The 24,677-nt window shown below is 43.2% G+C and overlaps 1 protein-coding gene across 2 annotated transcripts in view; it reads left to right on the top strand.

Moving 5' to 3' along the window:
* LOC120860979 (ARL14 effector protein-like) overlaps positions 1-23,872 on the top strand; it is a 30,791-nt gene extending 6,919 nt beyond the window's left edge. Inside the window, exons 4-6 of one of the 2 annotated variants that reach the window (XM_040236688.1) lie at positions 15,028-15,132; positions 17,534-17,673; positions 23,004-23,872. In XM_040236688.1, the coding sequence (XP_040092622.1) occupies positions 15,037-15,132; positions 17,534-17,673; positions 23,004-23,226 (459 nt within the window). In that variant the 5' untranslated portion in view covers positions 15,028-15,036 and the 3' untranslated portion in view covers positions 23,227-23,872. Of the gene's footprint in view, positions 1-13,917; positions 15,133-17,533; positions 17,674-23,003 lie in introns of those variants that run through there. The other variant, XM_040236689.1, reaches the window with a different exon arrangement.
* The last annotated feature ends 805 nt before the right edge of the window (positions 23,873-24,677 follow it).

Here is a 24,677-nt window from a genome sequence, read left to right as displayed (position 1 = left end):
GAGAGAGGAGCCTGGGGGGCTGCAGTCATGGGGTCACAGAGAGGACAAGATTGAGCTACTAAGCCAGCTAACCAGCCAGGCAACTCTTAGAAATAACAAGCAGTGCTTCAGGTAGATATGTTGTTCAAAACAAAGGGGAACTTTCTAAAAATACTTTCTTAAAGCCAAATTTAGACTTGCAGTGAAAAGAAACTTTAGGCGAATGCATTTAAATAGGTTATTTCTACTTTGTAAACATTTAGTCAGATTTTTATGGAATTCCAAAAGTTCTAAAAAAAAAAACCCTAGTTTCTTGCTGTCAAATCACTTTTTGTTATGGTTTATAATTGCATTTTGCAATATAGATGGTATAGAGAGTACAGCTTAAGAATATTTTATTGATACTAGTAAACTTTACTGATACAAATGAATGTGCTTATCCAAGAATATGGTTGTATTTCTCAGGAAAGCTTGCTTTAGCTGAAATGCTGACTTCCTGTAGGTTGCATAAACCATGGAAAGGATTGAAAAGGATTTTAAATCATAAAAAGGATTTAAGTGAATCCAAAGTTAATTCAACATAAATTTTAATTGCAGATGTCAAATGTGTGGAATGTATGAGTATTGAATTTATTGATGCATTTTGAATGTCCTTAGTGATTTTTTCTTTTAAAAGCAATTAGTGACTTTTTTTGGCTTGTTTTTATGCATGTTTCCATTTCAAAGTGGAAACTCCCCTCCTCTGAGGAGGAGAGTAGTAAAGTGAAAGTATTGCATTGCCCTTAGGGGGTTTCTCTAGGGCTTCTTAGAAGTATTTTATGGATTGCATAGCTATTGATTAAGTATAGCCAATGCTTGATTATGGCAGCTCCGGGTTCGGGGTGGGGAAACTTGGATAAAGAGTAGGCTCAGGATGGCTCTTGTCCCTAACCCCCACTTCAATTAGAATAGCTAGAGTTTTATTGGCTCAATATATTGGGGTTTACTCTGAGAAAAATATAAATAACAATGTGTGAAAACTGATGGGACTCTACAACCTGCAAAACCGTTTGCAGGTGTGACATCACGTTGACACTCTATAAATCATCTTATGTTGCAGCCTCTGGAAGTTCCATACGCCCCCTCTTTATAGTCTTCTTCCTTTCCTTTCCTTCTTCTTGCCTTTGGCTGTAGAAGAGGTCAAACAGATTCCTTTCGAGGAGCACAAATTCTAGAGCCAGCGCGCACGTTGGCTGATCTGTGGTTGCCAGGAAGCGTCCCCTCCGCACCCGCTTTCTTGAAGCAGTAGGGTTATCATTTTTTATTCATCTATTTTAATTCTGCATTGAGGTTTTGCTCCATCTGCTGGACATATTTTGACACACTACAAGAGAACATTTATTCTCAGAAGTGTTTTTTGAAATATTAATACTTTAAAAAATTGTAAAAGGCATGTTTGTTACAGGAAATGGGTAAGTGTAGGAAATAATATAGCGTAAGACAAAGATCCAGAGATGATTACTACTAATATCTAGCAGTTTTTTTTTTTTTTTTTTTAATACACATGAGAATATGTCCCTGGAGTAGGAGATGGCAACCCACTCCAGCTCTAGTATTCTTACAGGGAAAACTCCATGGACAGAGGAGTTTTGATGGGCTACAGTCCATGGGATTGCAAAGAGTTGGAAACGACTAAGCACACAGCGCACAAATATGTCATCATTAGGTTTGATTTGTGTTTTCACGAGTTTTGTTTTGTTTTTATTGAAGTATAGTTGGTTTACAGTGCTGCGTTAGTTCCAGGTGTACAGCGTATACATATACACACACATATATATTGTTTTTCAGATTCCTTTCCATTATAGGTTAGCACAAGCTTCTGAAATAGTTCTCTGTGTTATACAGCAGGTGGTACTTATTTATCTATTTTCTGTACAATAGTATATGTCTGTTAATCCTAAAGTCCCAATTATCCCTCCCTCTTCCCCTTTGGTAACCATAAATTGTATTTCTATGTCTGTGAGTCTGTTTCTGTTTTAAATAAGAAAAAAATTTAAGTTTGAGATCCGCACTCTGCTCATTTGGGTTGCAGCTGTAGTAAAAGGAGAGGGCACTTTGCAGATACGAGGTTCATGGGATGGGAGTGCTCTTGGGTTCTATTGTGTGTGAACCTTAAGGTTTGCTTTGCGAGTTATGCGAGACAGGGATCTTATTACCTTTGAACTTACCTGGGCAGCGTGGGAGGGGGGCACGGGTGGAGGTGTGGGTTAGACCCTGGGGAAAGTGTCTTTTATTGCTTGGATTCCCAGGAAACAGCTCCCTGAGTTACTAGTCCAGTGCGGCACTGCCCCTTTATGGCAGTGATCATGTACTGAGCCCCAGTGTGCTCATAACTATGACATATGCTGCAGAACTGAAGAAGTCTTACTCTCTCCTTGCTTCCAACAGTTCTTGTATTATGTCAATATTATGTTATTTATTTACATAAAGCTCCGTTATCATCATAGCTATATTGGGACTATATATCTTTCATAAATATAAAAAAAATGATGCTCTTCTGTCCTTCCTAATTCTTTTCATCTTAAAAGTTTGAAATTAAGATTGCCAACTGTATGTTTTTTGTTTGAATGTTTCCATATATTTTTGTTTATTCTTTTGTTTTTAGCCTTTTGATATATAATTTAGAATATTATGCTAGCAGATACAAGAGTTTTTTTTTTTTAATTAAATTTGTCAGTATATTAAAAAGGAAAATAAATGAAGAAATCTGTTGCTTTGAAATGAGATAAGTCCAGTACCAGAGACCAGTGTATAGACAACTAACCATGACACAGGGCTTCCTTGGTAGCTCGGGGATAGAGAATCTGCCTGCCAGTGTAGAAGACCCAGGTTTGATCCCTGGATCTGGAAGGTCCCCTAAGGAAATGGCCACCCACTCCAGTATTCTTGCCTGGAGAATCCCATGGACAGAGAAACCTGGCAAGTTATAGTCCATGGGGTCACAAAGAGTCGAACTCACTTTAGCAACTAAACAACAACTACAACACAAGCTTGGAAACATAGAAGCGGGGTGCTGACTCTTAATTGCGCAGCAGGACTGAGGAAAGGATAGTGACATTCAATGCCAGGTTAACGGTGACTGTGAGGCTGGGAGAGCAGACTTAGGTCACGTATCAAAGGCTGAGGATCACAAAACCCCACCGCCGTGGCGGAAGGAAGTGACACGGTGTAAGGCGATTTTAGGAAGGTGACCCTGGTAGTCTTGTGTGGAGATATTAGAATTGAAGGCAGATAAACTAGGCTAGGGCCCCAAGCTGGCCTGTTAACTGTGTGGAGTATGAAACAGAGATGAAAATGCCTTATTCAATGAACTTAGGAATCAGAGTAAAGTAGAAAATCACATCCCATGACCAATTACTGCTAAATAAAGTAAAATTCGGACCCAATTGTGAAAGAAATCTGAGAGCAGATATATGTTCTGTGAATCTGGCTTCCCCAGTGGCTTCGGGGTAGAGAATCTGCCTGCAGTGCAGGAGACCTGGGTTTGATCCCTGGTTCAGCAAGATCCTCTGGAGGAGGAAATGGCAACCCGCTCCAGTGTTCTTGCCTGGAGAACTCCATGGCCAGAGGAGCCTGGTGGGCTACAGTCCATGGGGGCACAGAGAGTCAGACATGATGGAAGGGACTGAGCACACAGCACTGTTGGATCCTTAACAATATGTGGAGCCTTCCAATACGAAGTAGCAGACCCTAGGGGAAACTGGAAACCCTTCCCTTAGAATTGAAAGCCTTCAATAGTCTTCCAGTACATCCTTGGCACCTGAGCGACCAGGAAGATGGGGCAGAGTGTGGAGATGCGCGGAAGCAATGCTTGCTGTTGGAGTGGTAGGATGGGGGAGGCAGGGTGGCAGTCAGCCGTACAGTTCCTAGGCTTGATCAGTAAAAGGACCAGGGACATTCCAAGTCAGGGGAATTGCAAGCCAGGAGCACATGCGAAGCCAGAAAGAATGGCCTCCATGCTATGACCAGAGATAATCAGAAATGATTAGAATGGACCTCTGCAAAGGCAGTGGGGGGAAAAAAGCAAATTAACTGGTGAAGAATACACAGCAGAACAAATACACCATGAAGAAGCAGAAAATATGAGCAAATTTCTCCATGGAATAAAAATAAAAAATTGGAAGCATTCCTCTTTGAAATGAGAGGTCAAATCGGAGATAGGACTCTCTTAAAGAGATAAATCACGTCTTATTTGTCTTTTCGTCTTTCACAGGGTGCCTTGCCAGTAAGGTATTTAATCAATGCTTGCTATGTGAGTGATTCAAAGAGCAGTCATAATAGATCCCGGTGAGCACCTCCAGTGCTCAAGCCACTGGTCCTAGTTCAGGTTATCCGCTTCATTCACTTCTGAACCTTCATGTTGATTCCCGCTAGGAAGTCTGTCCTTTCAAAAGTACGACTCATAAGAGTTTCACAACGGAACAGTACCTTAATCAAACGATAACCTGCAATAATGGTACCAGACAGCAAGGATTCATCTCATTGGGATCCTTCCAGTAGAGGCTTAGATAAACCTACTGAAAGCCTGTTCAGTGGCTGCTGAGAAAGATTCTAATGCATTTAGGAAGTTAAACTAGAGAGTTTCCTACTGTAGCCCCTTCCTCGATGCTCCTGACTCTCAAAATCAGTGACTGTTTAATTACTTTATAAGCCACATCCTGTATCACATTGGGTTTATTCAAATTATTTGGCTGCAAGTAACAAATTTTCTTATATACCCTTCTTTCTTACATGAAGGTAGTATACTTTCTTACATGAAGGGTAAATACTCATTTGTGCTATGTTATTTTCAGTTAATAGAATATTCTGGAAATTACATCATAAAGATCTTCCTCATTTTTCACAGCTGCATAGTAGTCTGTGTTTACAGTACATGTGGCTACATCATACTTTGTTCAACCACTCCTATGTGTATGGGCATTCCAGTATTTCCCAGTTTAAGAAATACTACAATAAATAAGTTTGTGAGTGGTGTTATTTTTAAAGTAACAGTTGAACTCTTGAACAGTGTGGGGATTGAAGTGCTGACCTTCTACAGTGGCAAAATTCCGATCATAACTTGTAGCCAGACTTGCATATCCAGAATTCCTCTGTGTCCAAAGTTTCTCAGAATCCATGGATTCAACCTCCAGCAGATTTAGCTATCCGTGAATCTGTGTGCCTGCATTCTAAGTCGCTTCAGTCGTGTCTGACGCTTCATGACCCTATAAGCTGAAGCCCAGCAGACTTCTTTGTCCATGGGATTCTCCAAGCAAGAATACTGGAGTGGGTTGCCTTGCCTTCCTCTAAGGGATCTTTCCAACCTAGGGATCGAACCCTCGTTTCTTACGTCTGCTGGATTGGCAGGCAGGTTCTTTACCACTAGTATCACCTGGGGAGTCCGTGGATCAGGAATATAACTTAGGAACATAAAGGAGTTTACACTCCAGGAATTAACAGGTAACTGAGAAATGTTTTACTGTGTGAATTCTTAATTTTAAAAAAGCAGCCAATTTTGAATTACCTCCATTTAAGCTCTAAAAAACTTGAGAACATCTGAAGAGAGAAAATTATTTTCTTAGTCAAAGTCATGTCAAAGTGCAATATGTTCAGGACTAGGAACTTTAGCAAGGTATAATTAACTTTACAAAATATTATCTTCCATCTTTTAAAATCACATTGTTATCTGTTTAAAAAATGATGTAAAGTTCCTCTGAAACTTTGCTCGCTACATGATTAGTTTGCAGTGCTTTAGATTTTTTTTAAGCAGGTCTTGCTTTTTTTATTAATTGAGATGTGGTTAATTTACAATGCTGTGTTAATTCAAGTGCACAGTGATTCCGTTATGCACATAAATATTCTTTTTCAGATTTTTTTCATTATAAGCTATTGTAAGATATATAGTTCCCTCTGCTATTAAAAATATCATCAGATTTTGCTTGAGAAACTTGAAAATTATACAGGAAAATTATTTTGTGTAATTTATATCTTTTTAAAATTGAAGAAATAAGAGGAAGCAATTACTTTTGAACTTGTGGCACACATTTCTTAGCACTTAAATTTTTAAAAAAGATTTTCAGTTGGGACTTTTCTTGGTTGACCATAATCCATATCCTTTAGAGGATTTTCCTTCAGTTTTAGAGGATAATCCCTTGTATTTGGCCCTTGATGTATGTTCTTTCTGTGGCGTCTTGTGTGGTCAGATCAGTGAAGAGTACATTCTCCTGTTATGCATGTAAGAACAAAGCCAAACATTGACCAAAGACGTATTTTTGTAAGGTGTGATTGCCTGTGAAAAAATCTGGTAGGATTTTTACCTGATTTGAGGATTGTTAATCCTTAACTGGCAAGACGGAATTGGCAGTTCTTTCGTGACAAGATGACGTATTTTTGATGGGCAAAATTTACTATGTAATCTCAAAAATGCAGCCTTTGCCTTATGGTTATAAAATTCAGGTCAAACATACCTAATTCTGGTACCACCTTAAGGTTTTACATCACTGCCAAAGGGATTGCAAGCTCTTATAACTAAGATTTTGTTTCCCTTTTCCTTGTTTTTGTGGCAAAAGTTATTAGGAGTAAAATGATGGTTTTTAGCATGTAATTCAGAAATGAACGAGGCAGGTGTTAATCTCTCTGGAAAGTGGTTTTAATGACTCACATCACAACATCTGAGTCCTGGTGACGGAGGAGAATGATTAGAGGACTGTAATTTAGAGATTAATGTATGTCTTAGGCACAGCTTATAAACATGGGTTAGTTTCTCATTGAGAAGTAGGCACTCAGAACACAAGTTTTTTACTAAATGGTTTTTAGCTTAAATGTGTATATATACATTTATATGCAATACTTACTGTGAAATCTCAAGAATATAGCAGTTACTTAATGGATGTAAAGTCCAGGTCAAATATACTTAATTCTGACACCACCTTCAGGTCTTGTATCCCTGCAAGATACAAGATGGGTTGGAAGCTCCTGTAACTGACAGTTTTGTTTCCCTCCTTTGTTCTTTGCAAGATTACTCTGTGTGTGTTGCATGAGTCACTCAGTCACAGTCCGACTCCACAGTCCCATGGACTGCAGCCCACCAGGCCCCTCTGTCCATGGAGTTCTCCAGGCAAGAATACTGGTGTGGGTAGCCATTCCCTTCTCCAGGGGATCTTCCCCACCCAGGAATGGAACCTGGGTCTCCTGCATTGCAGGCAGATTCTTTGACCATCTGAGCCATCAGGGAAGCCTTTATTACATATATGTGTCTATAATATATATATATTGGGCTGTTTACACTGAAGTATAAAAATAGCTAGGAAACAATTTACTGTTAACATTAGTTGAATATCTGAAGTCGAGATATAACATTGAGCAGTAGAGTTAAATTGTGGATTCTAGATTCATTGCTTATTGCAGATTGAAGATGGGTGAGCAAATGAAATGGTCATTGCCTGATTTTACATGATTTTAGATAGACTCGTGGTGGAAGAGATAGGTAACAATTACACCAACCCTCCAGCCCCTCCGTTTTTCCACCTCTCCTCTCAGCCACTCTGACAAAGTGTTAAATTGTGGAAACACCTTAGGGGCCTTCTGACTTTTCCCCCAGAGGGTTCTGCGGTTTCTCAGCAAAACAAAGGAAACCAGGAAGTAGTTTCTCTTTGTCCGCTATTCTTCTCTTCTTTATCATCCAAACATAAAGGTATGTGTGCTTTCTCTCTCCCACTGCTTTGGCTTGGCAAGGCAACTCTCATTGCGAAGTAGGCACTCACAACATTGTGAAAATCATCACTGGAAAGACCCTCCTTTTCAAATGATGCTCTTGAGTCCCTCTGAGGCTGGCGGAGGAGAGGTAAAAGCAAGCCACAGGATGTCGATTCTGAATAGATATCACCACAGTCAATGTGGTGTAGGTAAGAGCAGAAGAAAATTGGGGTGCTTCTGTTGCAGAGCATCGTAAAACAAAAGCGAAAACTAAGAAATGAGCGTACAAGGGCCTTAGGAAAAAGGACCTCCACACTTGAAATTTGGGATGAGTGGTTCTGAAGTATGTTTACCAGAACACATTTGAAAGTATGCTTAAGCAGCATCAGGCTAAAATGGCCCAAGCTGCTGGTCTCATAAACCAATTTTCTTCTTTCTTTGCTTTCCATTGACGGGGCAGAGTCATCAGGCAGACATCTTTTTTTTTTTTTTTTTTTAATAATCCTTAAAATCGCAAGGAGGAGTATAAATGTATAACTCAAGAAATCCAGATAATGAGTGAGGTGTGAACCCTTTATGGGCTTTGGTTTCATTCAGAATGACCACAGAATGCAGCCTTCCTGGCACTAACAAAAAATAGAATAAAAGCAACAGTATGGTCGCACAGCTTATCATATTCTCTTCTGAGTGCATTTCACATTACTTTATGATAGCTGTTTTCACATTATTTTATACTGGGCCATTTTGCATGTGTATGTGTGGCAAATCCAACAATAAAAATGTTCCTAGGAATCATTATACATTGCAAGTAAAGTTGTTTCTAAAGCATTAATGTTGTTTTAAAAACACTCTGAAAGACTTGGATCAAGATAACTTTTAATTCTTATGGACAAAGGGCAATGGAGATTTTGTTGGAGATATTGAGCGATTTTGTGGCTTTGAATACAACTGAGTCAAGCCAGGAGGGAGCAGCAAGGGAATGGCCTAAATTGATCACCAGCACCAAAGTTGTTTCTTTTCCCAAATAGGTCCCAGGTGGAATTTGGCTCAGTTGTCAATTATCTCAGTGATCTGTCATTTTCACCAAGAATGGGAATTGAGGCTAGAGACAGAATGAGATTAAGATAACTTGACTCTCTTCTTCAAGGGCATTGAATGAAAATGTGTGTGTCTTTTACTTCTAAATGTTTCCTGAGGAGTGTCTGACCGAGAGTGTCTCTGAATAAACCCCTTTATCTGCTACTGAGTAAAAGTAGAGACCAACTTTTGAGCTAGAGCTTAAACTGAAGACTTTTCCTGCCTTGAAAATGTGAAAATATCCTTAGGGATAAAAGTAGAAAAAGCACTTTACCTTGTGCAAAATACCATCAGCTGACTTCAACCATACCGTGTTGGAGGCAACCCGAAGAGAGAGTTAAGTGCTTATGGTGTGAGTCATTTCACTGCATTTCCCTCAATGATGGGTGCCTGAGAGTGAGCAGAAATGCGGGGCTCAGGGCCCAGCACTGTTTCTGGGGTGACCTAGCTCTGGAGGCCTCCACAGGGTGAGAAACTTGCCCAGGGTGTATGGATCTGGAGTTTTTTTTTTTTTTTTTAATTTGGTTTTGCCATACATTGACATGAATCCACCACGGGTGTACATGTGTTCCCAAACATGAACCCCCCCTCCCACCCCCCTCCCCACAACATCTCTCTGGGTCATTCCCGTGTACTAGCCCCAAGCATGCCATATCCTGCATAGGACATAGACTGGCGATTCAATTCTTACATGATATTATACATGTTTCAATGCCATTCTCCCAAATCATCTCACCCTCTCCCTCTCCCTCTGAGTTCAAAAGTCCGCTATACACATCTGTGTCTTTTTTGCTGTCCTGCATACAGGGTCGTCATTGCCATCTTTCTAAATTCCATATATATGTGTTAGTATACTGTATTGGTGTTTTTTTTCTGGCTTACTTCACTCTGTATAATCCGCTCCAGTTTCATCCATCTCATCAGAACTGATTCAAGTGTATTCTTTTTAACGGCTGAGTAATACTCCATTGTGTATATGTACCACAGCTTTCTTAATGGATCTGGAGTTTAAAGGTAAACATAATTCCATCATGCTGGCTCCTGTGTACGTAGAGTAGTACTAGTGTGTGTGCTCAGTCGTGGCCGACTCTTGCGACCCCACTGCAGCCCGCCAGCCTCCTCTGTCCATGGGATTCTCCAGGCAAGAACACTGGAGGAGGTTGCCACTTCCTCCTTCAGGGATCTTCCCAACCCAGGGATCAAAGCCCTCTTGCTCTGCGTTGGCAGGCAGATTCTTTACCACTGGTGCCACCTGTACATATGAGTCAGCTGTTAATACCTCATCTGATTCCTAACCTGAGAAGCTGGAGGGGAGCCTGTCTGTCCAGGGCTCTTCCCCGGCAGCATTCTGAAAGGATGCTTAAGAGGAATCTTACCTGCATGCAACTTTCTTCTTTTCAGCTGACTTCTGAATCTAATCCTGAGGTCAGTTACGGCTCATGTGTCTGAGATGGGACTCCTTTCCCAGCACATCTTGGAGGTGTGTGCTGGGACAGAGAGGTGGAAGGAGGCGGACTTGAGTTGATCTAAAAAATGCATCTTCCCCGGTTCCTAGTCCAGCTTTCGTTGAAAAGGCTCCGTGTGGCTCAGGTTGATTATATCCCACCCCTAAATGATACCCTGTGGTCGTCATAAAAACAAAGCTTGAAGCAGTGTAACTTCCTGAAAAGGGCTTAGTTTAGGGAGTCAGACAAATCTGGATTTTAAATCCATGTGGCCTACATGATCTTTCTGGGCCTTAGTTTCCTCATCTGTAGAACAGGGATAGCAGTATCTAGTTCAGAGTGCAGTAGTGGAATTAAATAATATATGTAGAATGGTGGTTAACAAAGTGCTTGGCACATAGTAGGAGCCTAATAAGTAGCATTATTAGCATGATATTTATGAAATATTTATTGAGTACTAGCTATGTACTGGAGAAGGTAGTGGCACCCCACTCCAGTACTCTTGCCTGGAAAATCCCATGGATGGAGGAGCCTAGTAGGCTGCAGTCCATGGGGTCGCTAAGAGTCAGACACGACTGAGCAACTTCACTTTCACTTTTCACTTTCATGCATTGGAGAAGGAAATGGCAACCCACTCTAGTGTTCTTGCCTGGAGAATCCCAGGAACAGGGGAGCCTGGTGGGCTGCCGTCTCTGGGGTCGCACAGAGTCAGACACAACTGAAGCGACTTAGCAGCAGCAGCTATGTACTGGGCTTACCATGTGGCTAAGTGGTAAAGAATCTGCCTTTCATTAAAGATTCAGAAGATGCAGGTTCAATCCCTGAGTCGAGAATATACCCTGAAAAAGAAAATAGCAACCCTCTCCAGTATTCTTAATCTTATTTGTGTCGTGGATGCCTTTGGCCAGCTGTTGTATCTGTGGACCATTTCTCAGAATTTTTTTTTTTTCCAGAATGATGTTTTTAATCATACAGAAAAAAAATTTATAAGGTTACAAAGAAAACCAATTATATTGAAATACACTTACCAAAATGTTAAAAAAAACAATTTATGTTGGTGATATGTTGGTTTTATTGGGGCTTCCCAGGTGGTGCCTAGTGGTAAAGAACCCTCCTGGCAATGCAGGAGACACAGGAGACATGGGTTTGATCTCTGGTTTGGGAAGATCCCCAGGAGGAGGGCATGGCAACCCGCTCTGGTATTCTTGCCTGGAGAATCCTATAGACAGAGGAACCTGGTGGGCTACAGTCTGTAGGGTTGCAAAGAACTGGACAAGACTCAGGTGACTTACCATGCATATGTTTTGTTATTAATGTGTCAAATGAGATCTACCATCATTTTGAAGAGATGAGGAGTCTCACTAACATTTTGACATATTCTCAACTATAATGAGTTATAAAAAACTTCTGTCAAAAATGTGATTAACACTATTGTGGTTTGTTGGTTGCCTTATAATAAAAGGAAATATCAGAATTTCACTTAAAGGTGAGTAAAAATAAATAGATATTCTTTATTCATCCCAAGTTCAAGGGCCCCTTGCTTTCCTTCTCTGGTTAGGAATCCCTGCATGGGAAATGCCAAGCAGAGGAATAAATGGAGTTCTGAGCCATTTTATTACTTTTCCTGGGGCAGGTATTTTGGATTCCAACTAAAATCCAATTACAGTTTTAGGACCTGGTGGAATTCTACTAAAAATTCCTTTTGCTTTATTCAGAGTAAGAAGGAGTAAGTTTTACCCTAATCTAATCTATTTGTGAGACCTACATTTCTGTTGGAGAAGACTCTTGAGAGTCCCTTGGACTGCAAGGAGATCCAACCAGTCCATTCTAAAGGAGATCAGTCCTGGGTGTTCACTGGAAGGACTGATGCTGAAGCTGAAACTCCCAATACTTTGGCCAACTCATGTGAAAAGTTGACTCATTGAGAAGACCCTGATGCTAGGAGGGATTGTGGGCAGGAGGAGAAGGGGATGACAGAGCATGAAATGGCTGGATGGCATCACCAACTCAATGGACATGAGTTTGAGTAAACTCCAGGAGTTGGTGATGGACAGGGAGGCCTGGAGTGCTGCAATTCATGGGGTCGCAAAGAGTCGGACACGACTGAGCGACTGAACTGAGCTAAACATTTCATGAAGGACTTAAAGGCATGTTGGGTTGAGGATTTGCATAAAATACTCATTTCTCCCAATGCAGTTAAATGGATGCTCTTTCAGAAGATGTTCTTGCTTGCAAAGATGATCATAAAGTCACGACTTTTCCCATATAGAAGAAAATTTGTTACATGAAGAAGCTAGAAGGTTTAGGACCCCTCTGGGGGCAACTTTCTTGAGGAAGCTTCTAACTGAGCCCAAGAAAGAAAGTATTCTTTGAGGATGAGAGTGATGGGGAGGCTTCTTGGAATAAAGAGATAAACCAGAGTTCAAAGGGGAAGGCTGGAATTAGGTAAGCGATGGGAGGGGTATTAACAGGAGTGCGTAGCTCAGTAGCTTTGGCCCAAGGGAAGGAATGTGGGGAGGTGAGCCTAGATAGGTCACCAGAGTCCATTTCGATGAACCTTCACTGATACGCCGGGGATGTGGGATGTTATTGGTAGAGAGGAGTCACTGAAGTCTTCATAGGAATCAGATAAAGACGTTTCTGATCTAAGAATATCAACATGGCCACAATGTTCTGGGTAAATTTAGGGTAGGAAGAAATTGTGGGCAGTCGTTATAGGATGAGATGGCAAAACTGAGTGAAGAAAATTATACCTATCCTGACCGCCTGTAATTTCCTAAGGATGATTCATCTGGAGAACTTATTAATTATTGCTGATCATCACGATTTTCCTCCACAAATGGTCACCCCAGTAGGGCTGGCATCTGATAAGGAATTGATCATTTAAAAAATAGCTCCGTATGGTTTTATGTCCAGATAGCTTGAGAAATGCTCCCTGGGAATGTCTGGCTGATGAGATGTGAAATTGCATTGGATAGTGTCAAAGCAAAAGCTGCACGTGACCAAGTGAAGCAGGCAAAGTGGAGTATATACCATGCTGTCACAGAGAAGAAGAGCCAGAACTCAGCCTGAACGCAACTCCACTGAAATAGATGTGGGAGTGAAATATTAGAGGATTTTAGGGGCGAGATCCATGGGATGTGTTGAGCACATTGAGTAATTCCAAAGCTTGCAAATCTTCTCTATGATTAGGCCACCTGTGTTAGCTAACTGGCACTCACTACTCTGCCAATGAGTGAGTTAGGCTTCTACTTTCTCTCAGAGACTGGCAAATGGGTGCCTGGTCTTTTCTGGAGCTGATAACATTTCAAAGGGATAGTTCATAGTCCTTGAGAAAGACCTTCTGGGCTTGTAAAACTGGCTTTAGGAGGCTGGGAAAAGATTTACATCTCAATGGAGTAGAGAAAGAATTCACAATGACACACTTTCTGAAAAAGGATGTAAGAAAAGGGATGTCAGGACATAGAGTCAGAAGAAGGCGGAAGTTTAGTCAGACTGAGGTGAACATTATGCTTATCTTGGTTGTTACTGCTATTACTATTGCTGTCTTTCGGGTAGTGTCTACCTGACTCACTGGAAAAAACCCTGATGCTGGGAAAAAATTGAAGGCAGAAGAAGAGGGCTCAGAGGATGAGATGGTTGGATGGCATCACTGATTCAATGGGCATGAACTTGGGCAAGCTCCGGGAGGTGGCGAGGGACAGACAAACCTGGCGTGCTGCAGTCCATGGGGTTGCAAAGAGTTGGACACGACCTGGTGACTAAACAGCAATAACTGCCTGATACAGAATGGAAAGAAAGAGTCAATGTTAGGAATGTTAGGAAAGAAAGTCAGCGTGACTTCTAACCTACCTTGGGAACTGGAGAGGGGATACAAAAGAGTGGACAGTCCACGTCTAGTGGCCCTAGGCATGGGAGAAGCAGAGGTGTTGGTGGCATTGGGATTTCTCGTTGGCAGGCAGAGTGGTGGTGCGGATGGACCGGTCATAACTGAGCATAACCTCAGGTCCTTTGTTAGAAACAGCGCCCTGCTCCCAGCATGGGTGGTTGATGAGAGAGGCGGGAGCTGCACGGTCCTTTCTGGCAGAACACCGCAGAGAGGCTCAGGGTGCATTTGTCGTTGGTACTGTGTGTTAGGGTCACCTAAGACGCACGCGTGCGCACACACACACACACGTGTGCCTGCAGAGACGTCTTGTACATATATTGAAGTATTTCAAAGTAAATTACAGGCATGTAAACAGCTGAGTTGTATGGAAAACTGATTGCTTCCGTTTACCACAATTTGTGTTAGAAATTTGTCAGAAAACTTGAGTGAGAAAGTTGGGGCTTTTGGAGGCGACCCGGGCAACGATTTCAGAAGATGTGATCATGAAACCATGGGAGCAGAGATGTTCGCAAAGTTACTGAGGGTGTGTGTATGATATTAACACACCTTACTGTTTTTCAAGGAAGTAAGTGTAAGTGAGGGAAGAACCCAGGTCTAAGAATTTCTAGTCCTCTTGAGCAGGAGTGGATGGCCCCAGGGTTGTCTGCTCCTGCAAGGTCTGCGATGCTAAGAACTGTCAAAGGTACTTTGCTCATTGAACACCAGGCCAGGAAGATATCAGTAAAGCATTCTGGAGAAGTCAGATGCAGGATTTAAGAATGAGTGGTAAATAAAAATTAAGAGCCAGGAAAGCAATGGTTTTTCCAGTAAGTCTGGCTTTGAGAAGAGAGTAAGATGGTAGGGAGAGAGCAGGAAAGTCACAGGGTTAAGTTACTTGGAATATATGATAATGTGTTTTTATTTTCTCCAATTACTTCTCTGCAGTGATCAGAAATGAGTGAACAATTAGGAAAAACCAATTCCATGCAAGAGAGACCTGCAGGTCAAAGTTCTCCTGAGAAAAACTGTCAGATCGGACAGAAGCAACTGGTATGGCACATGGATACTATGATTCCATGGTATCTGGGGAGTTCTCACCGTCTGGAGTCTCTGAGTTGCCTTGGATTTGGGTGGGAAGGTGGCCCCATGAAGATTCCATGGGCAACATCTCTGCTCCCTCATCTACATCCTGCTCACTGCCAGGCTGCTCTCATCTCACCTGTCCCCTCTGGGCCTCTCAGTTCCCCGTGTCCTGTGCAGTAAAGTCCTACCCTTGGAATAGAATAATTGTAGAGGATATGGTCAAGTATTTTCATTTAACAAATCCTTGTGTTTTTCCCCCATGATGTGCTATCCTGGCTCTAAAACTTGGCCCATGTTAACACACCTAACCCTTAACACAAGATACTATTAATCCATTCTGTGGGAGAAGGCAATGGCAACCCACTCCAGTGTTCTTGCCTGGAGAATCCCAGGGACGGGGGAGCCTGGTGGGCTGCCGTCTGTGGGGTTGCAAAAAAAAAAAAAAAAAAATCCATTCTGTGAAAGGAGAAACTTGAGTCTTAGAAGTAGGAATGTTCTTAAAGCACCCCAGTAAGAGTGGCAGAGAGTGGCAGAGCCAGGGTTTGAGCAGAGACATCTAATTCCTTGTTGTGCTACAGAGAATAATAGATCATGCTAAGCTGTGTTTATTGCACACCTAACCTAAATAAGAAGGCAGGGGCACCCCACTCCAGTACTCTTGCCTGGAAAATCCCATGGATGGAGGAGCCTGGTAGGCTGTGGCCCATGGGGTCGCTAAGAGTTGGACACAACTGAGCGACTTCACTTGCACTTTGCACTTTCATGCATTGGAGAAGGAAATGGCAACCTACTCCAGTGTTCTTGCCTGGAGAATCCCAGGGACAGGGGAGCCTGGTGGGCCGCCATCTATGGGGTCACACAGAGTCGGACACGACTGAAGCTACTTAGCAGCAGCAGCAGCAGCATCATACCTAAATATAGAATTGTTTCCGAAGGTTGTTTGTAAAAGAAAGCCATACACACCAACCAAAATGAAATTTAAAGAAACATGCCCATATTATTTTAGAGTGACTAGACTATTTCTAAAAAAAGCCTGAGGTTCTGTTACTAATTTGTTACATTGAAAGTTTCCCCTTGGTTTAGAAATGTCCTTTCATATGTGTGTTAGCCTGAGTGTTTTGGGGCAACTCAGATTACTTTCTTCTAACAACTTTTGAAAGAGCATTGCCTTCCCTCCTGATAATGTGTGCTGCATGATCAGAACTAGTTCTCAGGATTGATTGAAGCATATTTATTACTTGCCTTTCCAGTTCGTTGTTGTTTAGTCAGTAAGTCGTGTCTGACTTTGATCCATGGACTGTAGCCTGCCAGGCTCCTCTGTCCATGGGATTCTGCAGGCAAGAATGCTGGAATAGGTATCTGTCCCCTTCTCCGGGGGATCTTCCCAACCCAAGGATCAAACCCATGTTTTCTTCATTGCAGGCAGATTCTGTTCCCGCTGAGCCACCAGGGAAGCCTCAATTTCAAATTACGTGTTTGTGTTAGTCACTCAGTCATGTCTGACTCTTTGTGACTCCGTGAACTGTAGCCTCCCAGGCTTCTCTGTCCATGGGATTTCCCAGGCAAGAATACTAGAGTGGGTTCCCATTTCCTTCTCCAATTCAAATTATAAATATCCCCAAACAGGTATTTTGAAAATTTCCACTAACACGCTAGAAAGTCATTCAAGCAAGAGTTTTCTTCTTGCAACCTGGCTTTGACTGAGAGAGGATCCCTCAGGTGGCTGTATTCTACTTCGGTGTCCTGGGCAGTGAGTTTGGAGACATCCCTATAGCAGCAGTCCCCAACCCTTTTGGTACTCAGGACTGATTTCATGGAAGACAATTTATCCATGGACTGAGGCGGGGGGAGGGACTGGTTACAGGGTGATTCGAGTGCATTACACTTATTGTGTACTTTATTTCTGTTATTAACGACATCAGCTTCACTTCAGATCATCGGGTATTAGACCCCAAAGGCTGGGTGCCCCTCTGCTGAGCTTGGGGATGGAGGGCTCTGGTTGCTGTGCTCTCACAATGTTCTGGACACTTTGCCTGGAGGAAGGGCTTTTACTTCATCCCCACCAGTTTTGTGACGCCAAGGGGTGTTTTCCAGGTTTAAATGAAATTCTTCTGTTCCCCCTTCTTTTTTATTTTTCAGTTATATGTAGTTTTACACTATGTATTTGTTTATTCAGAAAGAATGACCTAATATGAAAAATTTTACATCATCTTTTGAAACTAATCAGATTAAACTGTTTATTTCTCTAGGTAAAAGAGCTGAACTGTCATGCTGTTAGGTAAAAGTTACAGAAACTTCATCTTGATGCAATGTAAAACAGATAAAACTATCAGATTCTTACTACTAATACATTTTATTTGTTTCATAGCAACAGATAGAGCGGCAGTTAAAATGCTTGGCATTTCAAAATCCTGGACCACAGGTGGCTGACTTTAATCCTGAAACAAGGCAGCAAAAAAAGAAAGCACGAATGTCGAAGATGAATGAGTATTTTTCTGTAAACTCCAAGTAAGATCAAGATTTATTATATTTGATCTGTGGGATTATAAAATGTGTGAGTTCTCCTTGACAAAGTAATTACAGGTTGTCTCTTTTTTATGATTTAAAAATGTATTTTCCTTGTTCACTTCAGTAGCATGTATACTAAAAATGTATTTTCTAAAGTACAATATCACCCCATATGTCTGGAAGTTAGCAATTTCAAGAAATAGCCTGTAATCCCCAATTAGGCATCAATTTTTTAAAAACATGCTTCAGAATTCCTTGCACCGGAGTAATAGATGTAGTATGAAAGATGATTAAAGTTAAGACAGTTATATAATTATGAAGGGCTTCCCAGGTGGTGCTGTTGGTAGAGAACCTGCTTGCCCGTGCAGAAGTCATAAGAGACCTGGGTTCAACCCCTGAGTCGGGAAGGTCCCCTGGAGCAGGGCATGGCAACCTACTCCAGTGTTCTCGCCTGGAGAATCCCACGGACAGAGGAGCCTGGTGGGCTGCCGTCTACAGGGTTGCAGAGAGCTGGGCGTGACTGAAGTGGCAAGCACACACATGTCATTATGCAGCCTCTAGGTGGTGGTTCAGGGGCTCCAAAGAACTCTGGTCCTTTGTGTCTCAGAGCAGGAAGAATTCAGTGAGAGGCAAAGTGATAGGTAAGAAGTGATGCATTAGAATAGGATGCTTGGAAGGGTGTGGGCAGGCGAGAGGGTGCCAGGCCCCGAGAACTTGGTGGGCTACCGTTTTATCATCAAAGGAAAAGTGAAGAGGTAAGACCACCTTCTTCCTCTTTCTTAGCTGTCTCATCAGCTCCTCCTCCAGGTTGGGGCAGGGGAGTTTTCTTGTCCCTGCAGAATCAAGCCAGGGCTGTCATGGCACTACGGAAAAGTCATTTCCGGTCTCAGTGCAGTGAGGGCCTTTCATTTGGAAATGCCATCTTTCCATAACTCACTGTTTGCTGTGTGTCCAGAGAGCACGTCCTAGGGATCATTAGCCTCCCGGGCTCCCTGGGCAGGGTGTGGGTCTCGACCACCACTGTTTATTGTTCGGGGGCATGCCTCATGGTCTTGTTACACGGTGCTGTTGCTAAGCAAGCCTGCTCGGTTTTGTGGGGAAGCCAGCCTGCTTTCTTCAGTGATCATTAACTTACAGGGGTCTTCCATACTTCTTTCTTCATTACAGTCCTCTAGTGAGGCTGACAGTTTAATCACCTACTTTGTCCTTTTACTCTGTCCCTTTCAAATAGGAGAAATAATAAACCCATAGGAATGAATTCAAGTATCAGAAGGGCACAGAAGTATCATAAATTCAATTATTGCTAGCACATCAGAGGCATAAATTAAGACCATAAAGAAAAAGGTTGATATATTTGACTACATTAAAATTAAGAGTTAATGCCCTTTGCAAGATACCCTAAAAATAATGAGAGAGATATCACACAGTAGAATAAAGTTATTTCTGAAGGAAAAGATAACCACCCTAAGAGAAAAATGAACCAAACAGTGTATAGGTATTTATTTCATAGAAGAAAAGGCTTTCTCAGCCATTAAAGGATCTGCCTGCAATGCAGGAGACCCCAGTTCGATTCCTGGGTCAGAAAGATCCCCTGGAGAAGGGATAGGTTACCCACTGCTGTATTCTTGGGCTTCCTGGTGGTTCAGCTGATAAAGAATCTGCCTGTGATGCGGGAGACCTCGGTTTGATCCCTGGGTTGGGAAGGTCCCCTGGAGGAGGGCATGGCAACCCATTCCAATATTCTTGCCTGGAGAATTCCCATGGCACAGGAGATTGGTGGGCTACAGCCCGTAGGGTCACAAAGAGTCCAACATGACTGAGCAACTAGACACACACACACACACACGAAAAGGCTAGTGAACACTCAGGATGCTGAAGCCTCTTTATTGGTACTGTATGGGAAGCGCTGCACTGCCCAGGTGGGTAAAGAGTTTAGTCTTCTGATATCACTGCTGATGAAGCCATGAGACATGAAAAAGTGTAAAATAGGACAGCCACTATTTTAAAACAGCTTGCATTGCTGCCTGTGTACCTTATGACCTAACACCTTCACTCCTGGGTGTATATCCTGGAAAAACCCATACATGCACAACAGGATACATGTTCAACAAACTCATCTCTGCAATGCTGCTGCTGCTGTAGCAAAGAAAATAAAGCAGTAATAGTCCAAATGCCTATCCATTATGGAAAAGATAAGTAGCCGGTATAGTTGTACAGTGGAATACATATAGATGTAGAAATACTTGAATATAGCTGCAGGTGCTACCATGGATGAATCTTAAATCATGATATAGAATTCCAAAAGAATGTTACAGAAGGGAAAATGCAGAGTGCTTGGAGATGCATACACATATGGCATCAATCTATCAGTCAGTTCAGTCACTCAGTCGTGTCCAACTCTGCACCCCCATGGACTGCAGCACGCCAGGCCTCCCTGTCCATCACCAACGCCCAGAGCTTACTCAAGCTCATGTCCATTCAGTCGGTGATGCCATTCGACCATCTCATCACCCTCTGTTGTCCCCTTCTCCTCCTGCCTTCAACCTTTGCCAGCATCAGGGTATCTTCCAATGAGTCAGTTCTTCGCATGGCCAAAGTATTGGAGTTTCAGCTTCAGCATCAGTCCTTCCAATGAATATTCAGGACCGATTTCCTTTAGGATGGACTGGTTGGATCTCCTTGCAGTCCAAGGAACTCTCAAGAGTCTTCTCCTACACCATAGTTCAAAAGCATCAATTCTTCTGCACTCAGCCTTCTTTGTAGTCCAACGCTCACATCCATACATGACTGCTGGAAAAACCATAGTTTTGACTGGATGGACCTTTGTTGGCAAAGTAATGTCTTTGCTATTTAATATACTATCTAGGTTGGTCATAACTTTTCTTCCAAGGAGCAAGCGTCTTTTAATTTCATGGCTGCAGTCACCATCAGCAGTGATTTTGGAGCCCAGAAAAATAAAATCAGCCACTGTTTCCCCATCTATTTGCCATGAAGTGATGGGACCGGATGCCATGATCTTAGTTTTCTGAATGTTGCCTCTGAATGATGCGTATGGCATCAGAAAAAGTAAAACAAGGAGATGAGATTCCTTTTGGCCAAGTGGAGGGATGCAGCCGGTGGGGCATGAAGATGTCGAAGACGCAACACTCCTTCATTAAGCTGGGCAGTGGGCACGTGTGTTTTATTGATCTACGCATGTGTGTCTTGTACAATTCTGTACCTATGATAGCTTTGACTCTTACAGTGGATAGCATCGGTGGGCAGGCAACTAGGATCCGTCTTGATGTCTGAGTTGTGGTGGGGAGTATTTGGGTGAAGGCACAGGGAGGACAGAGGCTGAGCTGGCCTCTCTGCTGGCTGCGTGGCTCCCCATCCCTGTTGTTCCCATAATAGTGTCTCCATCTCCTTGGCTGCTGACATCTGTGTTTCCTGTTGGGGGTAGGCGCTTTCATTCCTCAGATGAAATGCTTCCAGTGTAAGTCCTCATTGGAAGGTGTCCTGCTAAATTGAGATGATCAGGCAAATCTGTGTAGTGACCCTTGACCTTCTCCACTAACAGGAAGGGGAGGTAATGCTTGGGGACCATGGGTGCAGAAGGTCAGAGTTTCACAGCCTTGTCTGACTTCAGCTGGGAATAATGGATACAGGCCCTACATAGGTACTTCTGTCATTCTCAGAGTTTCAAGCAGCTCCGTATTGAAGGATTTATTTCAGAACGGTTTGGTTTTGAGAGGGTGGCAGAGTCCTGGTGGAAGACTTTTGCTTCCTGGACTTGTTGTAGAGGCTGAAGCCATCAAGCAGATGCAAATCGCGAGGTAGATCTCTAGTGTTCTCCGCTCATATAGAATTTCCTGCCTCCATACTGGGTGAAAAACGGGACGAGACAGGGACAGAAGCCATGGCCTCAGAGATGGTTAGCAGAGGAGTCTTCAGTTTGCCTGTTTTTGTTCTTTGTGATGTCAGAATAGTAACTAACAGTTCTGATGCTTATCTTGAGTCATTTGAAATGTGAGTGTGTTCCCTACAGTGCTTTTTCTTTTTTTCTGCTGCTGCTAAGGTCACTTCAGTTGTGTCCAACTCTGTGCGACCCCATAGACAGCAGCCCACCAGGCTCCCCCGTCCCTGGGATTCTCCAGGCAAGAACACTGGAGTGGGTTGCCATTTCCTTCTCCAATGCATGAAAGTGAAAGGTGACAGTGAAGTCGCTGAGTCGTGTCCGACTCTTCGAGACCCCGTGGATTGCAGTCCACCAGGCTCCTCCATCCATGGGATTTTCCAGGCAAGAGTACTGGAGTGGGGTGCCATTGCCTTCTATTTATTTCTGGCTGCACCGGGCCTTTGCCGCAACACACGGGCTTTCTCTGGTCGCAGCGAGCGGGGGCTGCTCTCCAGCTGCGGTGCATGGGCCTCTCACGGCAGTGCCTTCTCTCGTTGCGGAGCACAGGCGCTACAGTGCTCAGGCCTCGGTCGTTGTGACTGCCAGGCTTTGTCACCCCACAGTGTGTAGGATCTTAGTTCCTAGACCAGAGATCAAACCTGTGTCCCCTGCACTGGCAGGCAGATTCTTAACTACTGGACCACCAGGGAAGTCCTTCTTCCTTTTTTGTAAAAGTTGACCACTATTTTAAAAATCTTTTATTTGATGTATTTATTTATTTGGGGCTATATTGGGCCTTGGTTGCTGTGTGGACTTTGTCTAGTTGTGGCACTCGGGCTCTGTAGCTGCGGCTCACAGGCTCGAGAGCACAGGCTCAATGACCGTGGCACACCGTCTTAGTTCCATGATGGGGAATCTTCCCGCATCAGGGAAGGAACCGTGTCTCCCGCGTTGGCAGGCAGATTCTTTACCACTGAGCCACCAGGTGAAGCCCAGTTTTAGGTGTATGGAATGCTTCTTGTTAAGAAAGAAAAAAAAGGAATGTAATGTAGTAGAAAAAAATCCCAACAAGAATGGTTATATTTCTAAGTGAAATTTTGTAGAAGGAAGCTTTCAGTGGCTTTCAATCAGCTATTCCTCACAATTGGCTTCAGTTGGCTGTCACGCCCTCCAGCATGCTGGAAGGATGGAGCATCACTCTCAGTGACAGCCTGACTGTGTTGGTCAGGGAATGTATGGACTGGATTTCCCAGGACATACTGCCTGAGTTGGTGATGGACAGGGAAGCCTGGCATGCTGCGATTCATGGGGTCGCAAAGAGTCGGACATGACTGAGCAACTAAACTGAACTGAAAGTTCTGAAATGTGGCTGGGTCATCTTTAGGGTTCTGCTTCTTCAGAACAAAGGGAGTTTATTTGGGCAGATGGCTAGCGGCATTCTGTTCCTCTGCAGAGTCGTGAAGAAGTACGACAAAAGCGGCAGGCTGGTCTGCAACGACGCGGACCTGTGCGACTGCCTGGAGAAGAACTGCCTGGGCTGCTTCTACCCGTGCCCCAAGTGCAACTCCAACAAGTGCGGGCCCGAGTGCCGCTGCAACCGCCGCTGGGTCTACGACGCCATCGTCACCGAGACCGGGGAGGTCATCAGCGCGCAGCCGTTTGACATCCCCGACTAGGACGCAGCCCTGCAGGCCGATTGCTTTTCTCTTCTTTGCATTTAAGCCAGCTTCTGTCTCCTGGGTGAATTTTAGGACTGGGGGAAACAGTGTTTAAAAATGTAACTTAAGACTTCTGTTCAGCTGAAGCCAGAGAGCTCTGTGGAACCGCCCCCCTTCTCCAACCTTCCTGCTCTGATGTCTCAGATTCCTCCCCTGTAACCCACGAGGGAGGCCCGGGGTGGTTATCAGTACCAGCACCTCCATCACTACTCTGCTCTCAGATTAAAAGTCCCTTTCCCCTTTGCTGGGACCTTAGAAGATGGAGTGTGAGGATTTTCGGAATTCTGTAGCTGAGAGCTTGTCTTAACATAGAACGTAGAGTCATACATTCATAATAGTTACTCTTAGGCTCTTAGACGTCGTCAGTTCTAGATCAGAACTGCTCTTTGGATTGATGTGGCACTGCACACCCATAGTCTCATTTTTGTTGTTACTGTTTTAATAAGATTAAAATTTGTCAATACTTGGCAATGTTTGTATTAAAAATTTGTATTTTACATGGAAACAGGACTTGAATATCCTAAAAGTCAGTAGTTTACATTGTTTTTTCTTTTCAGGATCAGTATTTCAGAATATTTTTTCAAACGCAGAAAAGTTATTCGACGAAAGCATGTTGTTGTGTGTTGGCTAACTGAGTGGTTGATACCTGACTGACTAGATACATGATGTGGGTTTTTTCAGTTCTGATGCATGGTAGGAGGTTTAGAGAGACTTGGACTCAGCTTGCTTTGAATTTGTCTTTCTGAAGCCTGTTTACTGACTCAGTGGTTCTCATCCTCAGTGTGGATCCGAATCGCCTGGAAGCCGGGTTATATGGTAGAGCTTTCTGCCCCAGCCCGAGTTTCTCATTTGTCAGGTCTGGGGCAGAGCTCAGGAATTTGCATTCCAAGGTGAGGTTGATGCTGCTCCTGTAACCTGAAATGTTACTTTTCAGGTTTTTGTTTTTTTCTTGCATAATCAAAAGTAGTTATTACTGCACAGACCACATGCCTGGGAAGGTTCATGATAGTTCTGAACTTGTTACTTAAAAGTACGTTTTGGGACTGAAGTAACAAAAATCCTGCAGGTCAGGCTGTGATGCCAATATTCCTGTATATGTAGCAGGAAAACTGACTCTCTCTCACAGAATTTACTGGGTTTTCCAGACTCAACTTTTGTGCTTTATGCTTCCAGCCATCCAGGCATATAGCCAGAGGAATTCTCCCTTTTAGGGTGCCTCCCTAATATGCCCACACCTCCCCAGATAGCAGGTGATCAGTTTGCCTTTCAGTTCTTCAGTTTGGACCCAGCCATTCTGGGGGCTCACCTAGGGACTGTTCCTGGAACAAGCACAGAGAGGTGGAGTGGGAGACGTGCACAGCTCTCCCTCTCCTGTGCGCCCCCAGTTTCCCATTTCCAGGGGGTGGGGG

The sequence above is a fragment of the Oryx dammah genome, unplaced genomic scaffold (genome assembly GCF_014754425.2).
Source record: "Oryx dammah isolate SB20612 unplaced genomic scaffold, SCBI_Odam_1.1 HiC_scaffold_11210, whole genome shotgun sequence".
Lineage (NCBI taxonomy): Eukaryota > Metazoa > Chordata > Mammalia > Artiodactyla > Bovidae > Oryx > Oryx dammah.
Note: the sequence above shows the minus strand (reverse complement) of the source record. Positions and strands in the feature narration are given on the sequence as shown.